General features: G+C 39.1%; 1 protein-coding gene across 1 annotated transcript in view; it reads left to right on the top strand.

Annotated features, from left to right (window-relative positions):
- The window catches only part of lmf1 (lipase maturation factor 1), a 67,302-nt gene that overhangs the window by 45,382 nt on the left and 3,419 nt on the right, over positions 1-18,501 (top strand). Inside the window, exons 3-7 of the mRNA XM_088936960.1 lie at positions 4,740-4,907; positions 7,318-7,501; positions 9,515-9,668; positions 10,022-10,205; positions 12,679-12,791. Coding sequence (XP_088793086.1) covers positions 4,740-4,907; positions 7,318-7,501; positions 9,515-9,668; positions 10,022-10,205; positions 12,679-12,791 — 803 coding nt within the window. The remainder of the gene's footprint in view (positions 1-4,739; positions 4,908-7,317; positions 7,502-9,514; positions 9,669-10,021; positions 10,206-12,678; positions 12,792-18,501) is intronic.

Here is an 18,501-nt window from a genome sequence, read left to right on the forward strand (position 1 = left end):
TGTAAAGTCTGGACATCATCAGGTTTAAGCCTTCAACTGTAACTGGGATTCTCCAATCGGCGACTAACTTGCAAGTGTAGCCTGCGCAGAAGATAGCCCAAAAGAGCAAAACAAGAGAGAAGTGTTGAATGTTTGTGAGCTTCTAGTGTCATCAGTAGGAGATGTTGTGTTACTCCAGGCAAGTCGATATTTAGGCAACATTGTATAGTATGTCAGATTGAACAAGTGTATACTGTACATGCTCTCATTTCCCCTTGTTGTGCTGGTGGGGTTGTTTAGGTTTTGGGGTTCTTCAGCTGCTTTTTAGGCAAATCCAAACTGAGAGGGTATAAAATAAAGAGAATTTGGTGTTTCCCAATTCAAATATAACATCTGCATGTAGATGTAGGTCTAGAAAGTAAGTCTGAGTCGTAACTGAAAAAGGGCTTCCGTCTTGATCCTATAGGTCTGTAAGTGAAATATTGTAGTCATGCCATCATAGGAGAAGGAAATGGCACTGCCTGTCTTTGAGGCCTTGTGAGCTGAAAGGAGAGGAGCCTAAGGCACCGTTTTGCAGTCTCTTTATTTGGATGTTCTATACGAAGTTAACCAATGCTGACAGCCCTGTTTTGCAACCATGGACACTACCCCACACTGCTCAAATCATGTGCAATTGCAGACTTTGGTATTTTTCCCCATGACTGTAATTATGCAGTCAAAATATGAAAGTCACTGGTGGGAAGGTAATTGCACAGGCAGCTTTATGAGAAAATGTCAGGAGACAAGTTGTAACTGATTAAAAAAAACCTACTGACATCTCCTTTAAGAACAATGGTACATGGTTATTATTTTGGAGAAAAGCCTCATTTCTAGAAGTCTTAGCAATCCTGCCTGTATTTCTTGAATAGCTCAGACTATCAACTTTTAAGCCATGGTTGTGGCAAATTTCCAATCATAATGTTCAGGTCGCCATAATTTGTTTAAGGTAATGCTTTCTTGAGCTATTGGGATTTTTACAAGATCTTTTTATAATGTATCATATCATAATTCTTTATATTCTCTTCTCGTTTTTTATTTAAAAAATGTGCAACCCTTTTGTTTTGATGGGAGATTAGGAGTGAATGAGTGAGCGCTGGAGTTTGTCACATTAAACAGGCAACCTTCCCTGGGTTGTACTGGAATCAGTATGAAACAGGAAAACCAAGAAGAAGCAATCTGATCATCCAGATGTTACAAACCTTTGATGATCCCTTGGTGAAGCACCAATCATCTGGCAGAGTAATTGCAAAAGACATTGCAGTGGGGACTGCTGCTAGCAGAAAAGGAGGAGGAGGATTCCCTGGAGCTATGAGCAGTGCAACAGATCATTGCGTTGTCCAGAGAGTAAAGAAATATGGCAGTGTAAGGTCAAAAACTGGCTGATGTCTAGACTCATTACAGTCAGACACAAACTTCATGCCAGGTCTATTATGGGATGTTCACCAGTGAAAAGCAAAACACCCTCCACAAGCCAGAACAAAACCTCTGCAGAAACAATTACTCTGCCTTTATGTCCTGAGAGAGTAGAGATGTTATTATTAATTGTCTGATCTGACACTTTTAAGCAAAGCGGCTTAGATTTGTACCTGTCTGTATAGCTGGACATTTTACATTGATAGTTTCAGTGAAATGAAAACGACGCATTTGAGTAAAATAGTATCACCCTATGCAGGATTTAAACCCACAGCCTTTCTTAGTATGAGTCCATTCCTCTAACTGCTCCTCCACTCAGCAGTCCAACGCAGCAGTGAAAGACACTGAAACATGAGAAACGTGATGGTGGACACATTATGGACTGCTAACTGCTATGCTCTCCTTTTCTTTGTGAGATTCTTTCATGATTACGTCAATTGGAAGTGGTTGCAAAGAGTCGGGAAAAAGAATACTGGATATTAGATTAAGAACCTGGATACTAAGGCATAGTGATCATTATTTAAATAATGTTGTGTGACCGTGGGCAACCATATAGCTTGAAGATCAGAAACGCAGGGATTACTGTACAGGATTATGGTCTGGTATTTGATTGCTCATTATGTCAGGGGTGTGCAGTGGATGCTGTAGTATACAGCCCAATTCACTCTAACAACTACACCCTGTGCACCTGTAATATTGGCCATGCACCCTTCAAAATACATTCACAGTACTTTTATGGCCTACAAACAGCAATGCATCAGTTGAAGAGTCATTGCATCTCAACAGTGTTAAAGTGGCACAAAGGAGACTTTGTTCAAGCGAGAATGGAGTAAAAGGTTGTGATACATTTTCTGATTAAACTCTTAGGAGCCAAGAAAAGGGACTATAACAGTCTAGGATTGCTGTGATGAGTATTTTAATACAGGCGTAGTGGTTCGGCTCAGTCTGTTGGGATCCTCAACAGTAACCTGATCCTGTTTCGAGCGATGCTTGCATTTCTCCACATTCCTGGAGGGAAACATTTGAGACAGATTGCACCTTGCTGACCTCGGAAGTACTTAGCTGTGACCTCTCCCAGGCGGAAACGCGTTCGGCTGTGGTTGTTTGACCTTTTGGTACTTTTCTTCCTGTCCCAGTGTTACAGGAAGGAAGGATGCGGTTTACTGTCCTCAGGCGCCGTAGTTCATCCCAAATAAAGAAACAGCTTTATTAATTCCAGGCCGTCTTGTGAGACATAAGAAAACATTGTGGATGTTGGCAACCACAATATCATTGCTTGCCATGGATTTAGGGACAATCTTGTTTCTCTTGCGTTAGTTGTTTCGTTACAAATAATGCAAAGTGATGTTGAGTCATGTACAGTTTAGATGTCTTTTTGAGTTTTTTTAAATGTACAGAGAGAAGATTTTTAAAGCAGCTTCTATCTTATTTGTTTCTTTTCTTTCCAGGGTTGAATGGAGGATGAACAGGTACTGCAGTTGGTAACTAATCTGAAGCATGTGAACATTTTTAAACATGAATCTAGGAAGATAAAAATAGATGTGTAGAAATTGCTGGAGACAGATTGATGTGTTCCTGTTGCAACATATACATAGGGCATCTCAAGCTGTGGATTTCAGATTATTTTACAATATTGCACCACATTTGTTAAAACTATTGAGTGTAATATGTTTCCAGTTTTAAAAGCTGTCATTTGCCTATGGATTAAAAGCATTTGTGATGAAGATTTTGAGTGATATGATTTATTCATCATTTTATTCTTTATTAGGCCAGGTTAGTCTGAATTTGTGCCCTTAGTTTCATGCAGAACACTTTGCCAAGACAATAGGCCATTTTAAAATTATGCTAATGCAAATGGTTAGTTCATATGTCAAAGTAAAGGCTAAAAATGATTTTGTGTGACAAAGACTTAAAATTATAAAATAGCCCACTCATCCTGAGCGTTTATACAGAACAATTATTTTTAAAAATTTAGCAGGGAGCACTTGTATTTAAATGCATGTAAGAGAGCAGTTTTAGAGTTAAAGGGGATGTCATTGCCTTTATACAGAGGAGTGCCGTGATTGTCAATAACAAAAGAGAGACAATTGTCCGAAATGGGAAGTGTTTATCCCCTATACCAAAGGTTAACTTTTCTATGGCTAAAACCTGTCTTATCTGGTTAAAAAATGCCTATTATGTGAAAAGCTCTTACCAGGATGTTCTCTTTATTTCTATATTGTCATTGAAAGAAACTGATGCAGTTATAAATGGAAAAACAGCCATAATGTTCACTAGAACTTCATATCAACAAATAAGTGTGGGGAACTATAACAACATGTGGAGCCCTGCTTTAATAAATAAACACCCCTGGTTCTCTAATAATCAATGGCCTGGTGTAAAAAAACACCAGGTCAGAAATAAGAGATGCTTGTGTTGGCTTTGTTTGTCCAGTGGGGCTCGAAGGCTCTGCCAGTACGAAAGATTAATTTTGGATTGAGGTGAAAATAATTCAGTCTGTATTGTTGACGTTGGATTACTTTTATTTTAACTACAATTTTGTGTTCCTGAAAATTTAGAAATCTTAATTTTTGTTCCTGATTAAGGGTTATTGCTAACGTTAAAATTATGCTCCAGAGGAGACAATGCTGTTGCACACAAATCACCGTATTGGTAGTAGCTGACGGTGCATTAATGGTCATTAAGAATCTTTGACCTGAAAAAATGTGTATGTCAAGTGAGAGATTTGTTTTTCGGTTACAATTGGATGTGTTAAGCATTTGATCTGATTAGGTATAAAGAACTCTTTTTCACAGAATACTGTTTCAACAGCTGTTAGTGTATCCTCCTTTGTGTTTATTTTGGGGGTTATCTACAGGCTTCCCAAAAAACTGCCAGCATATGGTGTAAACTGCAGTATGTTGTTTGCCCTGCTGAGAGGGTCATTGGCTGTCATCTGCCCTCCATTGATGATGTGTACAATTCCAGAGCAACGAAGCGGGCAGGAAAGATGGCTGATGACCCCTCCCTCCCAGGTTACCACCTGTCTCATAAACTTCCCTCAGGAAGATGCTACTGGTCTATTAAAACCAGGACCACCTGGTATTTGAACAGCTTCTTTCTTATGGCTGGCTTTATGCTTAGCCAGACCTCCTAGCGAAACGTGCACTGTCTGAATGATGTCTACTGTCTTGTTTGTATATGGTCCAGGTGGAAGGTTTGTGCAGCACCAGGTACACCAGAGTAAGTCCCTTGTGCATGAAGTGAATCAAGGTGATTCTGATTCTAATCTTTCCACGGATTTGTTCATTCCTTTCCTGCTAATCCAGACCCAGCCGGTGCCCAATCCCATCTCTTACTATGTGCACCGATCCCCCTGGTGGTTCCATCGCTTTGAAACCTTGGTCAACCACTTCATCGAGCTCGTCGTCCCCTTCTTCGTTTTTCTGGGACGTCGGATGTGCATCATTCATGGCGTTCTGCAGATTCTCTTCCAGGTATGTTCTGTCCATGTGAAGCGCTTCCTGCAGTTAACTTAGTGACACTGTCTGATCGCCTGTCCTTTATCCTAGCTGGTCCTGACTAGGGACCTGGGAGACCCCTGTATCTGCCGTTTTGGTTGTTTTTTTGACCCAGCTGACTTAATTGCTTTGCTTAATTTGCAATTGATTTGAATTTTCTATTCCAGGCATATTTTCAAATTAAAAACTCTTACTGCGGGAGTATTTGACACATTATCATCCTGCCTTGTGTCTGTTCATCGGAAATCAGTCATCTGTTAAGGAGCCTTTTAGTCAGAAATTAGGGAGCAAATTCTTAATTAACAATTGAATGCTGAAGTTGTTAGAACAATACATCAAACCAAGGATTGCTTGCTGTGCAGAAACTAGTATACAAAAGTCTGAACTAACAGCAGATCAATTGAAGGCACCAATTAATTGGTGATTAACAGTTCAGCTAGTATAAAGATCCAGGGTCCAGTAAGACTGGGATTGTTAAAAACTGATTTTTATCACCAGAGAAAGCAACGGCACAGAAGCAGTAGCCTGTCTGTATGGGAATTTATGCTCAGATGCTCAGAGTAGACGGGAAAACTTGATAATACATTAATAATTCAGCCACAAGTTATGTTAAAGCTTGCTGAGAACAGAAATGTTGTCAAATTCTTGTGATCGTTAAGTAACGTCATCAGCAGCCGGAATTAGGGGTGATTAACGGGGTTCCTGAAATGCTGCTGGCTCCTCTTGCTTGTACTCCATCCAACTCTTCACACACTTAAGTGGTTTATTTCATTCGTTCTTCGCCGTTCCACTGAAAAACTCAAATGCTGCAGTCCAAGCCCTCAGAAAAATATCTGCATAGCTAACTGCATTGACTCAAGATGATCTTTTAAATCATCAGCTTACAAAGATTTTAAGAAAATATGAAATACCAAAAGTCTGGTTCGGGCAGTATTTACAGTAAATTAATTGGATCAATTTGGGGTTATAAATTGGAGTAAAGCCTGGCATTTTGATCGCGCTTCAAATGCAAAGCTGGCACCCTCAAACCAAGTCACAGCTGATGCTCCTGGTATCTATGGCCCTCCAGTTTTCTTCAAATAAACACATTTCTCTTTATGCGCTTCACTGTGGCCTGTTTGTGTCTGTGTCTACACACAAATATAGATGTAGAGTGCAAATACATTCAGAACAGCAGCTATCACAGATATATGTTGTACTGCGCTGGGTGAATAAACAGTCGCGAATCAAGAGATGCTATTCTTATTTAATTTTTAATTTATTACGGTTTTATTAATTTGCACATGAATATACTATATACTGTATGTGCATTTTGCTTAATCAACAGTATTTTCTGCACAGGAGTTTGCAACATTCCCCATCTCTTTGCAGCAGACTGATTTAATTCCCATCGTTGTTATTGTTGTTGTATTTGCCTTTAGGAAGTGTGGAAAGGGTACATCCTTCGTACAGTATGAAAATGCTTCTCTGCACCTGTGGTTTCCAGTGAAGCTGCTTGTTGTACAGTACATCTTCAAAGATGCCATACCTGGATATCAAATCATTCTGAGAGCTTAGGAGTTTCGTATGTAGAAGCATAGGCTATTGCAAGGGTAATAACAGCAGTCTAAGGCATGGAGCTTAGTGGAGTATGCCATCTGTGATAAAATAGCTTTTTAGCACCTAGAAATATTAGTTGCATAACCTACACTGGTTTAATGAGCAGAATTCAAATTTAATTATATTAATGATACCATGGGTAGAGGACACTGCCCATTGAATTTGATTGTACTCAGTCATTCTCAGGCAGTCACGTGGTTCTGAATGCTTTTCAGACAGTCACAGATTAATTTTGTCAAGCTGTGCATTAAGAGAGCCCGCCTCGTTAAAATTAACAAAATTTAAAAAGAGACCTTAGTACAGTATATATAGCTCTATTAATATTTTTGTTGATGTGGAGGTTAAAGTAATTCAATCTAGTGTACCAGGATTTTAGGAAAATAATGGTGAAAATAAACAGCACAGATTATGACACCAAGCCTTTTCCCAGTGTGACATTTGGAATATGATATCAATCTGGCATTTATTAAGGTGGTTACGATCTGGTACTCTGTAGTTATACTACCATCTTGTGGTTCTAAGTACACATTGTACAGTTCATGTAAGCTGTTAAGTTGTGTTTCAGTCAACTATCCTGCCTGTACATTTTCCTTTTTTCCCTTTCAAAGCATTATCCTGTTTACAGTTGGAAATTAAAATTGCTTTATTTTGCATGTTTTGTAGATAACTTTTGCTATTTCGGTCCTATCACTGTGCACACATGTCATTTAAAACACTACCGGAGTTCTGCACTGTTTTAGTCGTCTTATGGTCTCTTGTTACCTGTGTATTCACTATCTTCCTCAAGGTGGCGCTTATCCTGAGTGGGAACCTTAGCTTCCTGAACTGGCTGTCCATTGTCCCCAGCATTGCCTGTTTTGATGACGCAAGCTTGAGCTTCTTCTTCAGTTCCAGAGGAGGCAAAGCTAAGGAGCTGGTGACCACGATTCAGGCACAAGAAGCATCTGGGCAGAAGCCAGTCCCGACTTTAGGTAGGTATTACAGCTGAAATCCATGCTATGCAAAGGGCTGTTCTGGATCTTGTCAGATTGGATAAAACAGGGGAAGCTCCCAATTTGTAATTTAATTGAAGGTAATGTGCAGAATGGGTGCCTGAAAATTGAGTTTTGCTAGTAGGTAGCTGTGGGCCCAGTGATCTGAGCAGGCTTAGCATGGCTAAGGTGAAGATTGAGCTTAGCGATTCTTGACCTATCCTATGCCAACAGTCCATGTTGCATAGCCTGCAATTTTAATTTTAGTGGAGGCTGTCTGTCCTCCATCTGACATGAGACCCCTGAGCAATCCTGACTCACTACACAAAAGGATTTGAAAGGAATGAATCAAGCTTCCATAACTGATTCTTCGAACTCTTATGAAGGTGTGTGGAGTTATTAAAAACCTTTCACTTACATTAGTTCATTTACTAGGTGCCATCCTATCACTTTGTAGGTTTTATGAGTGTTTAAAAAATAACTTGGATGTAGATGGATACTCTTTGTGTGTTCCTCTGGAGGGAAATTATTACTTGTTACACAATTATTACTTGTAGATGGTAAAGTCTTGTGCTATTGTTTTGCTTTACAGATGTAGAACATCAATCTAGAACACGCCTTTAGCCTGGGGACCTTAAGTCAGGCATAGTTTTTATTGTTTTCTTTAGACTCATTCTGTATGACAGATTAGGATTAATAACTTTCTTAACTCGTACAAGTTAACACGTATTCCAGATCTGTGAAAACCGAGGGTCTCTAGGACCCCAAACTGCAATCGAAACCATTGAAAACGATTGCAAAGAACTTATGAGGGGCTAACTGTCTAGGAGTAGCAGTATCCAGAGTTCTCATAATATTCTCTCGCAATGCTGGCCACATCTCTTCATTACACCTTGTTACAAAAAGAGCCAAGAGGGATAATTAGAGCTCAAGAAATCAATATTTTCCCCCATAATTAAGCCAGCAGACACACATCTGGAAGACTTCACCTAGTCCTAGTTTTGGCAGCCAAGGAGCAAAGGAGCTTCTATTGTTACAGAGTGAGGGCTTTTAGGCTGGTGCAAATTAATCACTTGTTATTAATGCATTCAGGGCCAAAGCCCCTAAAAATTAAATGGGTGCTTAGCATTGAAAAATGTAGTAAAACAGGAGCCCAGTTTTATTTTGCATTCAGTAATTGGTCTCTGAGGACCAACTAACACTTTCAGTTTTATGTGAAGGATCTTTATATTAACTGGGCATGAAAATTGTGCAGGACTGTTTTTTACGGTACTCAAACATTGGGTCTTACCGGCAATTAAAGACAAAGAGGATTTTTTTTTCACACAAAATATATATTTATATACATGAGTCTTAGTTTGATTGTGTAGTCTGGACCTGCAGATGGCTTTGCGCTAACAGAAATCGTTTCTCTTTGTGGAAAAGAGGAACAGAATCCTTCTATTTTGTATATATATTGAATATGCATCACCTTTTACTTTGATGATTGGATCATCCATAATATGGAAATTGTTTTAAAATGAATATGTCAGCAAATTGAGTATAATAAATAATAAATATTAATAAAAGTGCTGAAATGGGCTGTAGACCCACTCTTGAAAGTTGCTGATCTATTGCCTCAAATAGCCCATAGATGTCTACCAAGAAATGAGCAATAGCTATTTCTTAATAGATGTGAATTTTTTTGTCTTTTTTAATAAAAAAATCTTTCCACTCTTTCCCACTGTTGTTACGATCCTATTTTTAGGTGTTGTCACCAAAAGGTTTTTTTTTTGCACGGGAGACATTGCCTTATCTAGTTGCATGTCTTAAGCGCTGATTAAAAGCGTAAGCATGAAGAGTGTGTTTGCTGAACCTCATCTGGAAAAGAAGGAAAACTTGGAAGTTTCCAGGATTTGTCAACATTAGAAGAATGCTCAGTCAACAATGAGTCCCCCAGTTGTCATATAGACCATTGCTAAATGACTGGTTCCATCGTCTTGCTGACTGACTTTTTCTTTGTGTTTTCCCAAGGCACCCTACTCCGACGAGTGGTGAATATCTCTCTGGGCCTCCTGATAGCCTACCTCAGTTTACCAGTGGTGCTAAACCTGTTGAGCTCCAGACAAATTATGAACACCTCCTTCAACCCATTAAGAATAGTAAATACATACGGCGCGTTTGGAAGGTACTACTTACTCTCAAGACATTCTGTACTGACACAGTGATATATTGTGAAGGTTGATCGCCGTGCTAGGGCCCTGCGTTCGATTCCAGACCTGTGATAAGTGAGATAAGGATGTTGTATTGCAATTGCTCATCAGTGTAATCGTTCATCTTTTCCAGTGGATGCAATGTTTCCTATGAAAGTCTGTTCAGGTCATAAATTGACCTGATAGTGTTGCACTTGTATTTCAAACATAGTGTGTCACAGACACATCCATCTTACATCTTAATTTCATCTAGATGAGTCCCTGGTAGGTTTTGAAAAAGTTACAAAGCGTGATGTGCCTTGCATTGCTTCTCTCTCTCTCTTGCCAGTATTACGAAAGAAAGGACAGAAGTCGTCTTCCAAGGCACACATAGTCCTGACCACGCAGAGCCCACAGCTATCTGGGAAGAGTACGAGTTCAAATGCAAGCCAGGCGATCTGAGGAGGCGTCCGTGTCTAATCTCACCATACCACTATCGGCTGGATTGGCTGATGTGGTTTGCTGCCTTTCAGGCAAGTGGCCTAATATAGATGAGGACAGCCTCCTAAACTGAGAACCGCTCTTTATCCAAGGTACCTAGTTCTTGAAGCCTGTCATTTTTCAAGAAACAGCTGAATGTGATCCTGGAATCTATGAGCTACTAACTACGAAACAGGCAAGATGGTCTGAATGGCCTCTTCTTGCCTGCAACTTGTCTTCTGTTCTTATATAGTATACGGAGGGTCTTGAATTTGGCCCCTCTTTTTCCAAAATATCTCCAAAATAGATACCGTGCCTTGCAAAAGTATTCATTTTCTTCCAGTCATGTCCCATTTTGTTGAATTACAAATGAGGTATAACACATTTTGTTAATTTCAGTATAATTAAACAAACCATGAATGCTCAGACTAGTGATGTCCATCAGCGCCACTGGATTTTCCTGGCCCAGATGTGAGAAATTCAAGGCTGTCATGACACAGTGGTCTCATAAGATTCCAGGAGGTTCTTGTATATCTGCTGTAAAGAGAGATTAAATTCTGCTCTTATGTTTGGACTTCATTAATATTTTAAATTTTAGTCAGTGCTTATAAAATAAAAATTAATCGAGGCAATTTTATTGTAATAAATTCATGTAATAATTAATGCAACTGCAGTTGGGAAGAAATTACAATTAAAAGGCATATTTTCCTTATGAAGAACTACATCTGTTTTTTTTTAAGTATTAAAAAGTGTGGAAGTTCACACAGTAAAAATTGCAACGATGTAATATGATAATTCTTACTTAAGATAACAAGATTGCATACCTGGTTCTAGGCCCCTGTTCATTGTCCAGATTGCAAAACATCATCATTATGAAGCCCAATTTAAAATGTTGCAGTTAGGCAAATAAACTCCTAACGAATTAAATTGATTTATGCTTTAATTATACAAGTCAGAGTATGGAAAGAAAAATGAGATTTAAAGGGGCTTGTCACGGCATAATTACTAGTTTTCCATTGTCTCATTCTTTACTGTGATTCAGCTGCTAACACTAGCAGAAATACCTTTACAAAAGTAATTTCCTCTAAGAGCCCAATGAGCAAATTATTATTATAAACACTTCAAATTAAACCTGAGTATTACTCTCCAAGGCATAATTAAGAAGCAGTTACACACTGTTTGCAGTTGTGGTCTGCCCCCTGCTGTTTTATTCAGAAATGTAAGCTAAAAATATATCCTGTTTGGGTACGATACAGGAAGATTTATAAAGTATCACTGTAAGCTAGTCAAAGCGACTTGGCCACAATATACTGTGGGGCCAGTTGCAGGTCTAGAGCTTCAAGTGAGATGCAAACACTTGATTTTGGAGGTGCTTTTGTGTTACTGCGTGGTCAAGGTGTGATTCATTGCATCAAACAGTGATTTTACAAGCACCTATGCCCAATGCATGAAGCTTCAAGTGACCATGAAATTGAATATGCTTGATAGAGTGGAATAAAAACAAACTGTGGATGACGCATATCTTCCTGTCCGTGATGATCACAGATCTCTGTTCTTGAGTACCTTCTCTGGCCATGTTTCATAAAGGTAATGCTCGGCTTACAACATAAAGGCGTGAGGAAGGTGCTGTGTTTCATATCGTCAAACTGGAAATATGGGTTTCTGGGATGCCAGATGAACATCCATTCAGAGATTCTTGTTAAAATAAAGTTTTATTTCTAAAGGAACACCTCACAAGCTTACGTATTAGCTAACAATGATCACTGAGATAATATGACACTCTGTTAGGCACTGAAATGCAGAAAATAATAAAATAAGCATATGTCCTAAACAAAGCAGCACCTGGCAGTGGTGACAGAGCTTCAGTAATTGCTGTGAATTCTGCCACCTTGTAGCCTGAAACTGGCTGAAGATATGATATTCAGACCATTAGTATTCCGCTTGAAAATTGAATAGTATTCAGGTTTATATCTGTAAAATAACCTCATAGAACATTTAATGACATTTTAGAAGAAAATATAACAACAGTTACAGTATTAGAGGTACGTTTTCATTGAAGTTGCTGCAACAATAATTGTGACAGGACGTTACATTACAGGTTGTTCAATGTAAGGACTCAAAGTCTTTTATAAGTTGTTTTTAACCTGTAACGTGTGCTAAGTAACCTCAGTTACCTAGTAAGAACTAATCTTTGGTAATGATTAATTGCGTGTTTCTTTACAATCAAATTAGTTTCATGCATAAATGTAATACTGTATACTACAGTATTAATAGCTTGTTGTATGTTTTATTGAAATATGCATCCATAAGCTAAACTTGTACAGAACAAAGGCATTAGTTAATCTATTATTCATGTTATGGAACTACTGCACCATTCTCGTAAATTTTCAAGTGTATAATACAGACGATCACTTTTCATCCGTTTCGGAATACGAGTAAAAGGTTGACCAACAGAAGTCCTGCAGGGGGGAGGTCACATCAGCCAAAGCCAGGAGTCTGACCACCTCAACACTTTTCTCCTTGCAGACATACGAGCAGAATGAGTGGGTGATCCAGCTGGCAGGAAGACTGCTGGCGAATGACTCCATAGCTTTATCGCTGCTTGCACACAATCCATTTGAGGGCAGAAAACCCCCAAGGTAAGCTTTGGTAGAATCCTCATGTACTGTAGAACTAAAAAGGCTGTGTCTCGGTGCTCAGCGCTGGAACGAAGAACAGCTCAGTGTACTAGCAGTGTATAAAATAGAGAAAACGAATGGCTATTTTCTTAATTAAATTTCTCCAGTCCATCGCCCCAAAACATGCGCCTATATACAGTTTTCTGTATTTAAAACTGGATATGGAATACTTGAAGAAATTTTAATATAAGCGCTGAAAGGAACAAAGAAGAAAAAATTAATTTGAGACATGAGTGTGAGATCAATGTGCACCTTTTCTCTGGTGTAATGAATTATTCAGGAAAGGATTGTACGTATTGATCCTCTGTGACTAAGGCTTCCGTCCAACTGGTTTTTGATTCTTTGGGCGACATTGCACTAAGAGCTGATGACGAAAAGGCTGCAGGGTTGCCAGATCATGGAACATAATGCTTAAAGTGAAGACCACTGTAATGACTGTTTTTCTCAGGCATCTTTTCATTCACGTCTTCACGATTTTGTGTAGAACTCTGCCTTGGTATTTCAGCCACCATTACAAATGATAGTATGTTCATTTTAACTGTGCATGACTCGTAATTCATTTCTACCCCGCATTGCACTGGCTGTATGAGAGGGTTTGTGAGAGGATAGAACAAGCTACGTAGCCATGTACATTAAAAAACAAGAACAAGATGCACCTCTTTACCCAAAGGGTTGTGGGAGTATGGAACCAGCTGTGCTGTTGAAGACCTGGCTTCCTCTATAAAACAGCTTAATGAGGTATTGTAATCCATATTCTGCTGCAGGCTCTGAATCTGATTTGTCATGTGCAATCTGTCATTCACACTGGGTCATGCACTTGATGAACTCTACAGGAACACATGATGAGCCATAATGGTTGTAGCACACAGATTCTAAAACTGCCCAGGCTTCCTGTAGATATGATAACCACCGAAAAGCCTTAATAGTGCTCACATGCTTGAAATTTATGGTGATGGCTGAATTATTGTGGCATTACATTACATTTTTGGGTGCAAAGAAAGCCATTTTTGCTGCTTTCATAATTGTCGGTATGTATATGCACTGGGGAGAAGCAATTCAAGACAAAAATAGGGGCTTAGGCTTGTAACTAAGAGAGGCTCAGTGCTTCACTAAGATGGCCTTTGGGATATTACTTACAGTTCTTTTTATAACATCATAAAAAGGAAATAACTTAGAGAAGGTCTAGAGATTGACAACTAGACCCACTCCCGAACTGATGGCTTTGGGTGACAGAGGAAGGGAACTAAATCTTTCTAAAGTTCAGTTAATGACAGCAGAGCTGGAGAGTTTATGAGCTCTACAAAGTACAATATTGCAAAGAATAAATAAAGCCTACTGCCGCAGTTATCTGGGCCAGTTCACACCACAAAATGTGGAGATTTAATGAGAAACTGAACACAGGCAGATTTAAAGCAAACTCAAATGTTGAAATAATTCCCCTTGTCATTCCACTGATTTGCAGTAGAACGGTGCCATTTCACAAAGTCTGGGTTTTCCATGCAAGGTTAGATATATAAATAGTTTTTGATCAAGAAGTAATGAGACAAATATCCCATCCTCCTTCCAGCCTGTGTGTTGTGCTCTTATATCATATAGCTTCCCAGACAGGCTGTTAATTTGGACAAAAAGGAATTCCTGTTTTTCCCTCTAAAATTTCCAGCTGTTGCCTCGGAGACAGCTGCTCTCCTCTGGAACTAATTACAGCTGTCCGGGAGATTTAAGGCTTGAACCAGTGACACGAATATCGCTACTTAGTATTGGTTCGCTCAGTTGTGGATGTCATAATATGCTGACGCACAGCAAAATGGGAAAGGTGTCAGGGGTCAGCTGCTACTAGGTATTTGGCAACATGAACTTCTTTTGTCCACGGCCTCACAGTTACATTCTGGGGTGAGGAGAGGTTGTAGAAAGGGGCACATGTAAAGGTGACAGATGGAAGGAGGCACTTGAACCCATCTTCTGAGGAACGGTCTTTCAGATCAGTCCCTGCAATCCCTGAGAGGGAGTTGTAGTTGTACAGCTCGGCCAATCAGTAGACTTTTTCATTTTAATTTTGCAAATCTGTGATTTATTTGGCCGATGCTTTTATCCAAAATGACACGATAAATGTGAGTTTTAATGGTGAAATCTGGGTGCTCAGTACAACAGTATTGTTGCACTCGGGATTTGAACCCATAACCTTCTCGTTATGAGTCCAGAGTCCTAACTACTGCTCCTCACTGCCGCTGAATGTTTTTTTGCCATCAGTAACAATGTTTTGATTGAGTCTATTGACACAACTCATTTGCACAAAATATTGATTTCTATTTTCAGAGATGCTCTTACGAATGTGTTTCTCATTTATATTCAGATGTTTCGTCTGACACATGTTTGATGCTACAGAGTGTCAGCATTTTGATCAATGGTGAAAATTGTTTTCACAGAAATAACATGGAACGTTGTGTAGAACGAAGAGGGTTTCTCCTCATTAGTGAAGTCTGTAGCTGTGCTCTTATATTTTCATCGGTTCAAGTCAGGAATACGGCAGCATCTATTGCAGAGGTTGCATGTTCTTCCCATGTTTGTGTGGGTTTTCACCAGGATCTTCAGTGTCATTGGTTGGTATTGCATTTAAAAATCTTTGTGCTAAAATGAAATATTTTAATATAAATAAAAGGGGTGTTAAAAGTGCACTTTTACATAATTCAGAGCCGATGGAAGGGGGAAAAAAAGAAATCCCTTGCATGACATTAAACGGAGCTCCTCTGTTAGTCTACAAGTCAAGGGGTTCATTCTAAAAAAAAATAATGCATTAAAACCACATTCTTATGAAGATTTATTGTCATAACTTTTATGGTAGTGGTTGCAACTAAGAATATTTCTCCAACTTTCTGCGGGTTTTGGAAGATTTAAGTTGTGCCAGGGGTGTAAAGTTCCTGAACACAAGGGTCGGCAGAATAATTTTTGTTTTCTTACATTCACAGATAGAGTCATTTTATCCATTTATTCTGTTTTGATTGGGGAACGCTCGAGAATTTCAAGAGCCGTATCTCCAAAATAATAGACCTATAAACGTTTGGCATTTCCACTACTGGAAATTACATTGTTTGGTGCTTTAGCTGGGTTTTCACCACACGTTTTGTTTCGGGAGAGAGGCTGTGTTCTGGCCTTAAACTGTTGATTTGTTGTTTAGCATTTCATAGCACTTGAGGTCAACTACAGCCATGAGGAATTATCCTAAGTATTGGTCCAGTTTGTCATTTTAAGGTCAGGACTAGAATATAGCTGTAGAATATATTATTAACATGAACAACATGTACAACACCTGTTCCAGTCACTTTCCCAGTTTTATGTAATATATACAGTACTGTAGCACTGGGTCCCTGGGTTCAGTTCCTGCTTTGCTGTCTGCGTGGAATTTGTATGTTCTCTCGGTGTCTGTATGGGTTTCCTCCAGATGCTCTGGTTTCCTCCCAGAGTCCAAAGACATGCTGGTAGGTTAAGGGGGAACAGGTCCCGATTTCTAAGACTGGTTATTAAATCTCGGTAACAAAATAAAGTTATTGACACTATGTGAAATTTGACAAAATCTAAATTCAGCACAAAACTGGGAACTTTGTGAAAGTACTATAAGTCGCCCTGTTGTTGCAAACTCCTGAGACTGAAACCACAGGCAGAGTGAGAGTTTGCCTGAATTGTGATGTGAAGCGGCCCTTCCTGCTCACTAGTCCCTCTAATGACTAATGTAATGTTACGTACGAGCAAATAAGTACTCGTACAGCAGTAGACATTTCACCACAGAAATGTGTCAACGTGATCTGCATGCAGAGTTAAGTTGTATTTTCCATCAAAACAAAATCGAGAGCAATATTTCTCTTGGATTAAACGGGATGTATTCCCTAGCCTACTTGTCTACAATGTGATAGGGCTGCTTCACCGAGCTGGAAATTTGGACGCCCCGTTCTGAATCGCAGAATATGTCGCTGCGCATACCTGGAAATTTAATCTATTTTGTGATGTAAATTGGAGTAAAACCTCCATGTTACTGTGTTCTTTTGAAAATAAATGAAGATCAGGGGATTGCGACAACATGGTGACTTACAGTACTCCCACAAAGTTCACCATTTTGTGCTTAATTTGACATTTGTCAATTTTCTTTCTATGCCGAATTTATTTCACTGAGATTTAATAACCAGTCTGAGAAATTGGTTCCCCTTTAAGCTAAACTATGACAAGACTGAGGACCAAGGTCATAGGCTACCTTCAACCATCTATCAATTATCAGAAAGCCACTTATTATTGTTAGTTCAGAATTGCGGCATCTGCAAACCTACCCCAGAAGCTTAAGGTGTCAGGACAAGTCAGGACAACACCCTGGATGGTACGCCAGTCTATAGTTGGGTCCACGCAAGACACAAATTAGCTTACCCAGCAGGTTTTGAGAGCTGGGAAGAACCCAGGGCACCCAGGGCAAAACATCAGCTTTGTAAAGTTGGTGCCGTCAGTGTTGCCGTTGGCTGAAATCCTTGCTCTGCCCATCTGATGATGAAATAATGATGGATGCCTTAATTCCATCAAATTAGACCACCAGTGTAATACCTTATTACTGAGGTGTCTTCTAAGGTGCCACACAAGCTTCATTATGTCCAGAACTCTTCGGCTTGTTTGCGTGCTAAAAATGCTCTGCACTAGAACATAGCTCCTGTGCTCTATGAATTCTGCTGGCTCCCTTTGAGGTTTACAGTGGACTTATAGGTTCTTCTGCTCACATATAAACAGTTTGCCTCCAGATAATTGAAAAGGCTAATTGTATGAGTATAGCCCAGTACCTAATCTGGGCTGATTGAGGCCTCTTTGCTCTGCCAAACAGGATGCACTGGGTTATAAAACCTTCCAGTGTGTAGAACCATGTCTGTCTGTAGACGTCCTTGTCCAGATCTGTCTGATGATCAGCATTTGTTGTTATCTTTAAAGCTTGCTTATTTGACCAGATTAATAAATAATTTCCAGTGTTATTATTATACAATTTAATTTTACTCATGGATTTAGGACAAATTCCAAATGCATGAAATTGTATTTGGCTAATAAAGTGATGTTATGTTATAAGGCAGACTTACTGTGCTCTATGTTTTTCAGTTCCTATACTTCTGTTACATGTACTATTGTGTAGTAATTGGATTAAACAAAAAGCATTTAGGAATAGACTTATTTTTTTACATCTGTTGTATTCATCCTTCGATACAAAGAACATTTTTACTTGGTCTTTAGCTCCCCCTTGTGGCTACTGCTTTATCACCCATTTCCTGGGATATGTTGTTTCCTAAATAACACCAGTAAATGAACCCGCTCAAAGCTACATCTAATATATGATCATGTTGTGAATAATGTACTAATATTGTTAATATAAATGCAAAAAATAGAATGAAAATTATATTGTGTGCTTCCATGCTTTCATCAGTTTTCCCTTTTTTGCCTCCTATCTATTATGGACCACCAACACCTGTTCAGGCGTATTCCAAACTTGTTCACAGTTTTCATGACTGGAGTGCCACAGAATACCTGTGATTTCTTATAGGATTATTTAGGATTAATTTTATTTAGCATTCTTAGGAAACCTGGGTATCTTGCTAGAGAAACATAGTAGTGTTTGTGTCATTTTTAAGCTGCAGTTGATTGATTTTCCTGCCATTGA

This window comes from Atractosteus spatula, chromosome 18, assembly GCF_055471065.1.
Source record: "Atractosteus spatula isolate fAtrSpa1 chromosome 18, fAtrSpa1.hap1, whole genome shotgun sequence".
NCBI classification, from domain to species: domain Eukaryota; kingdom Metazoa; phylum Chordata; class Actinopteri; order Semionotiformes; family Lepisosteidae; genus Atractosteus; species Atractosteus spatula.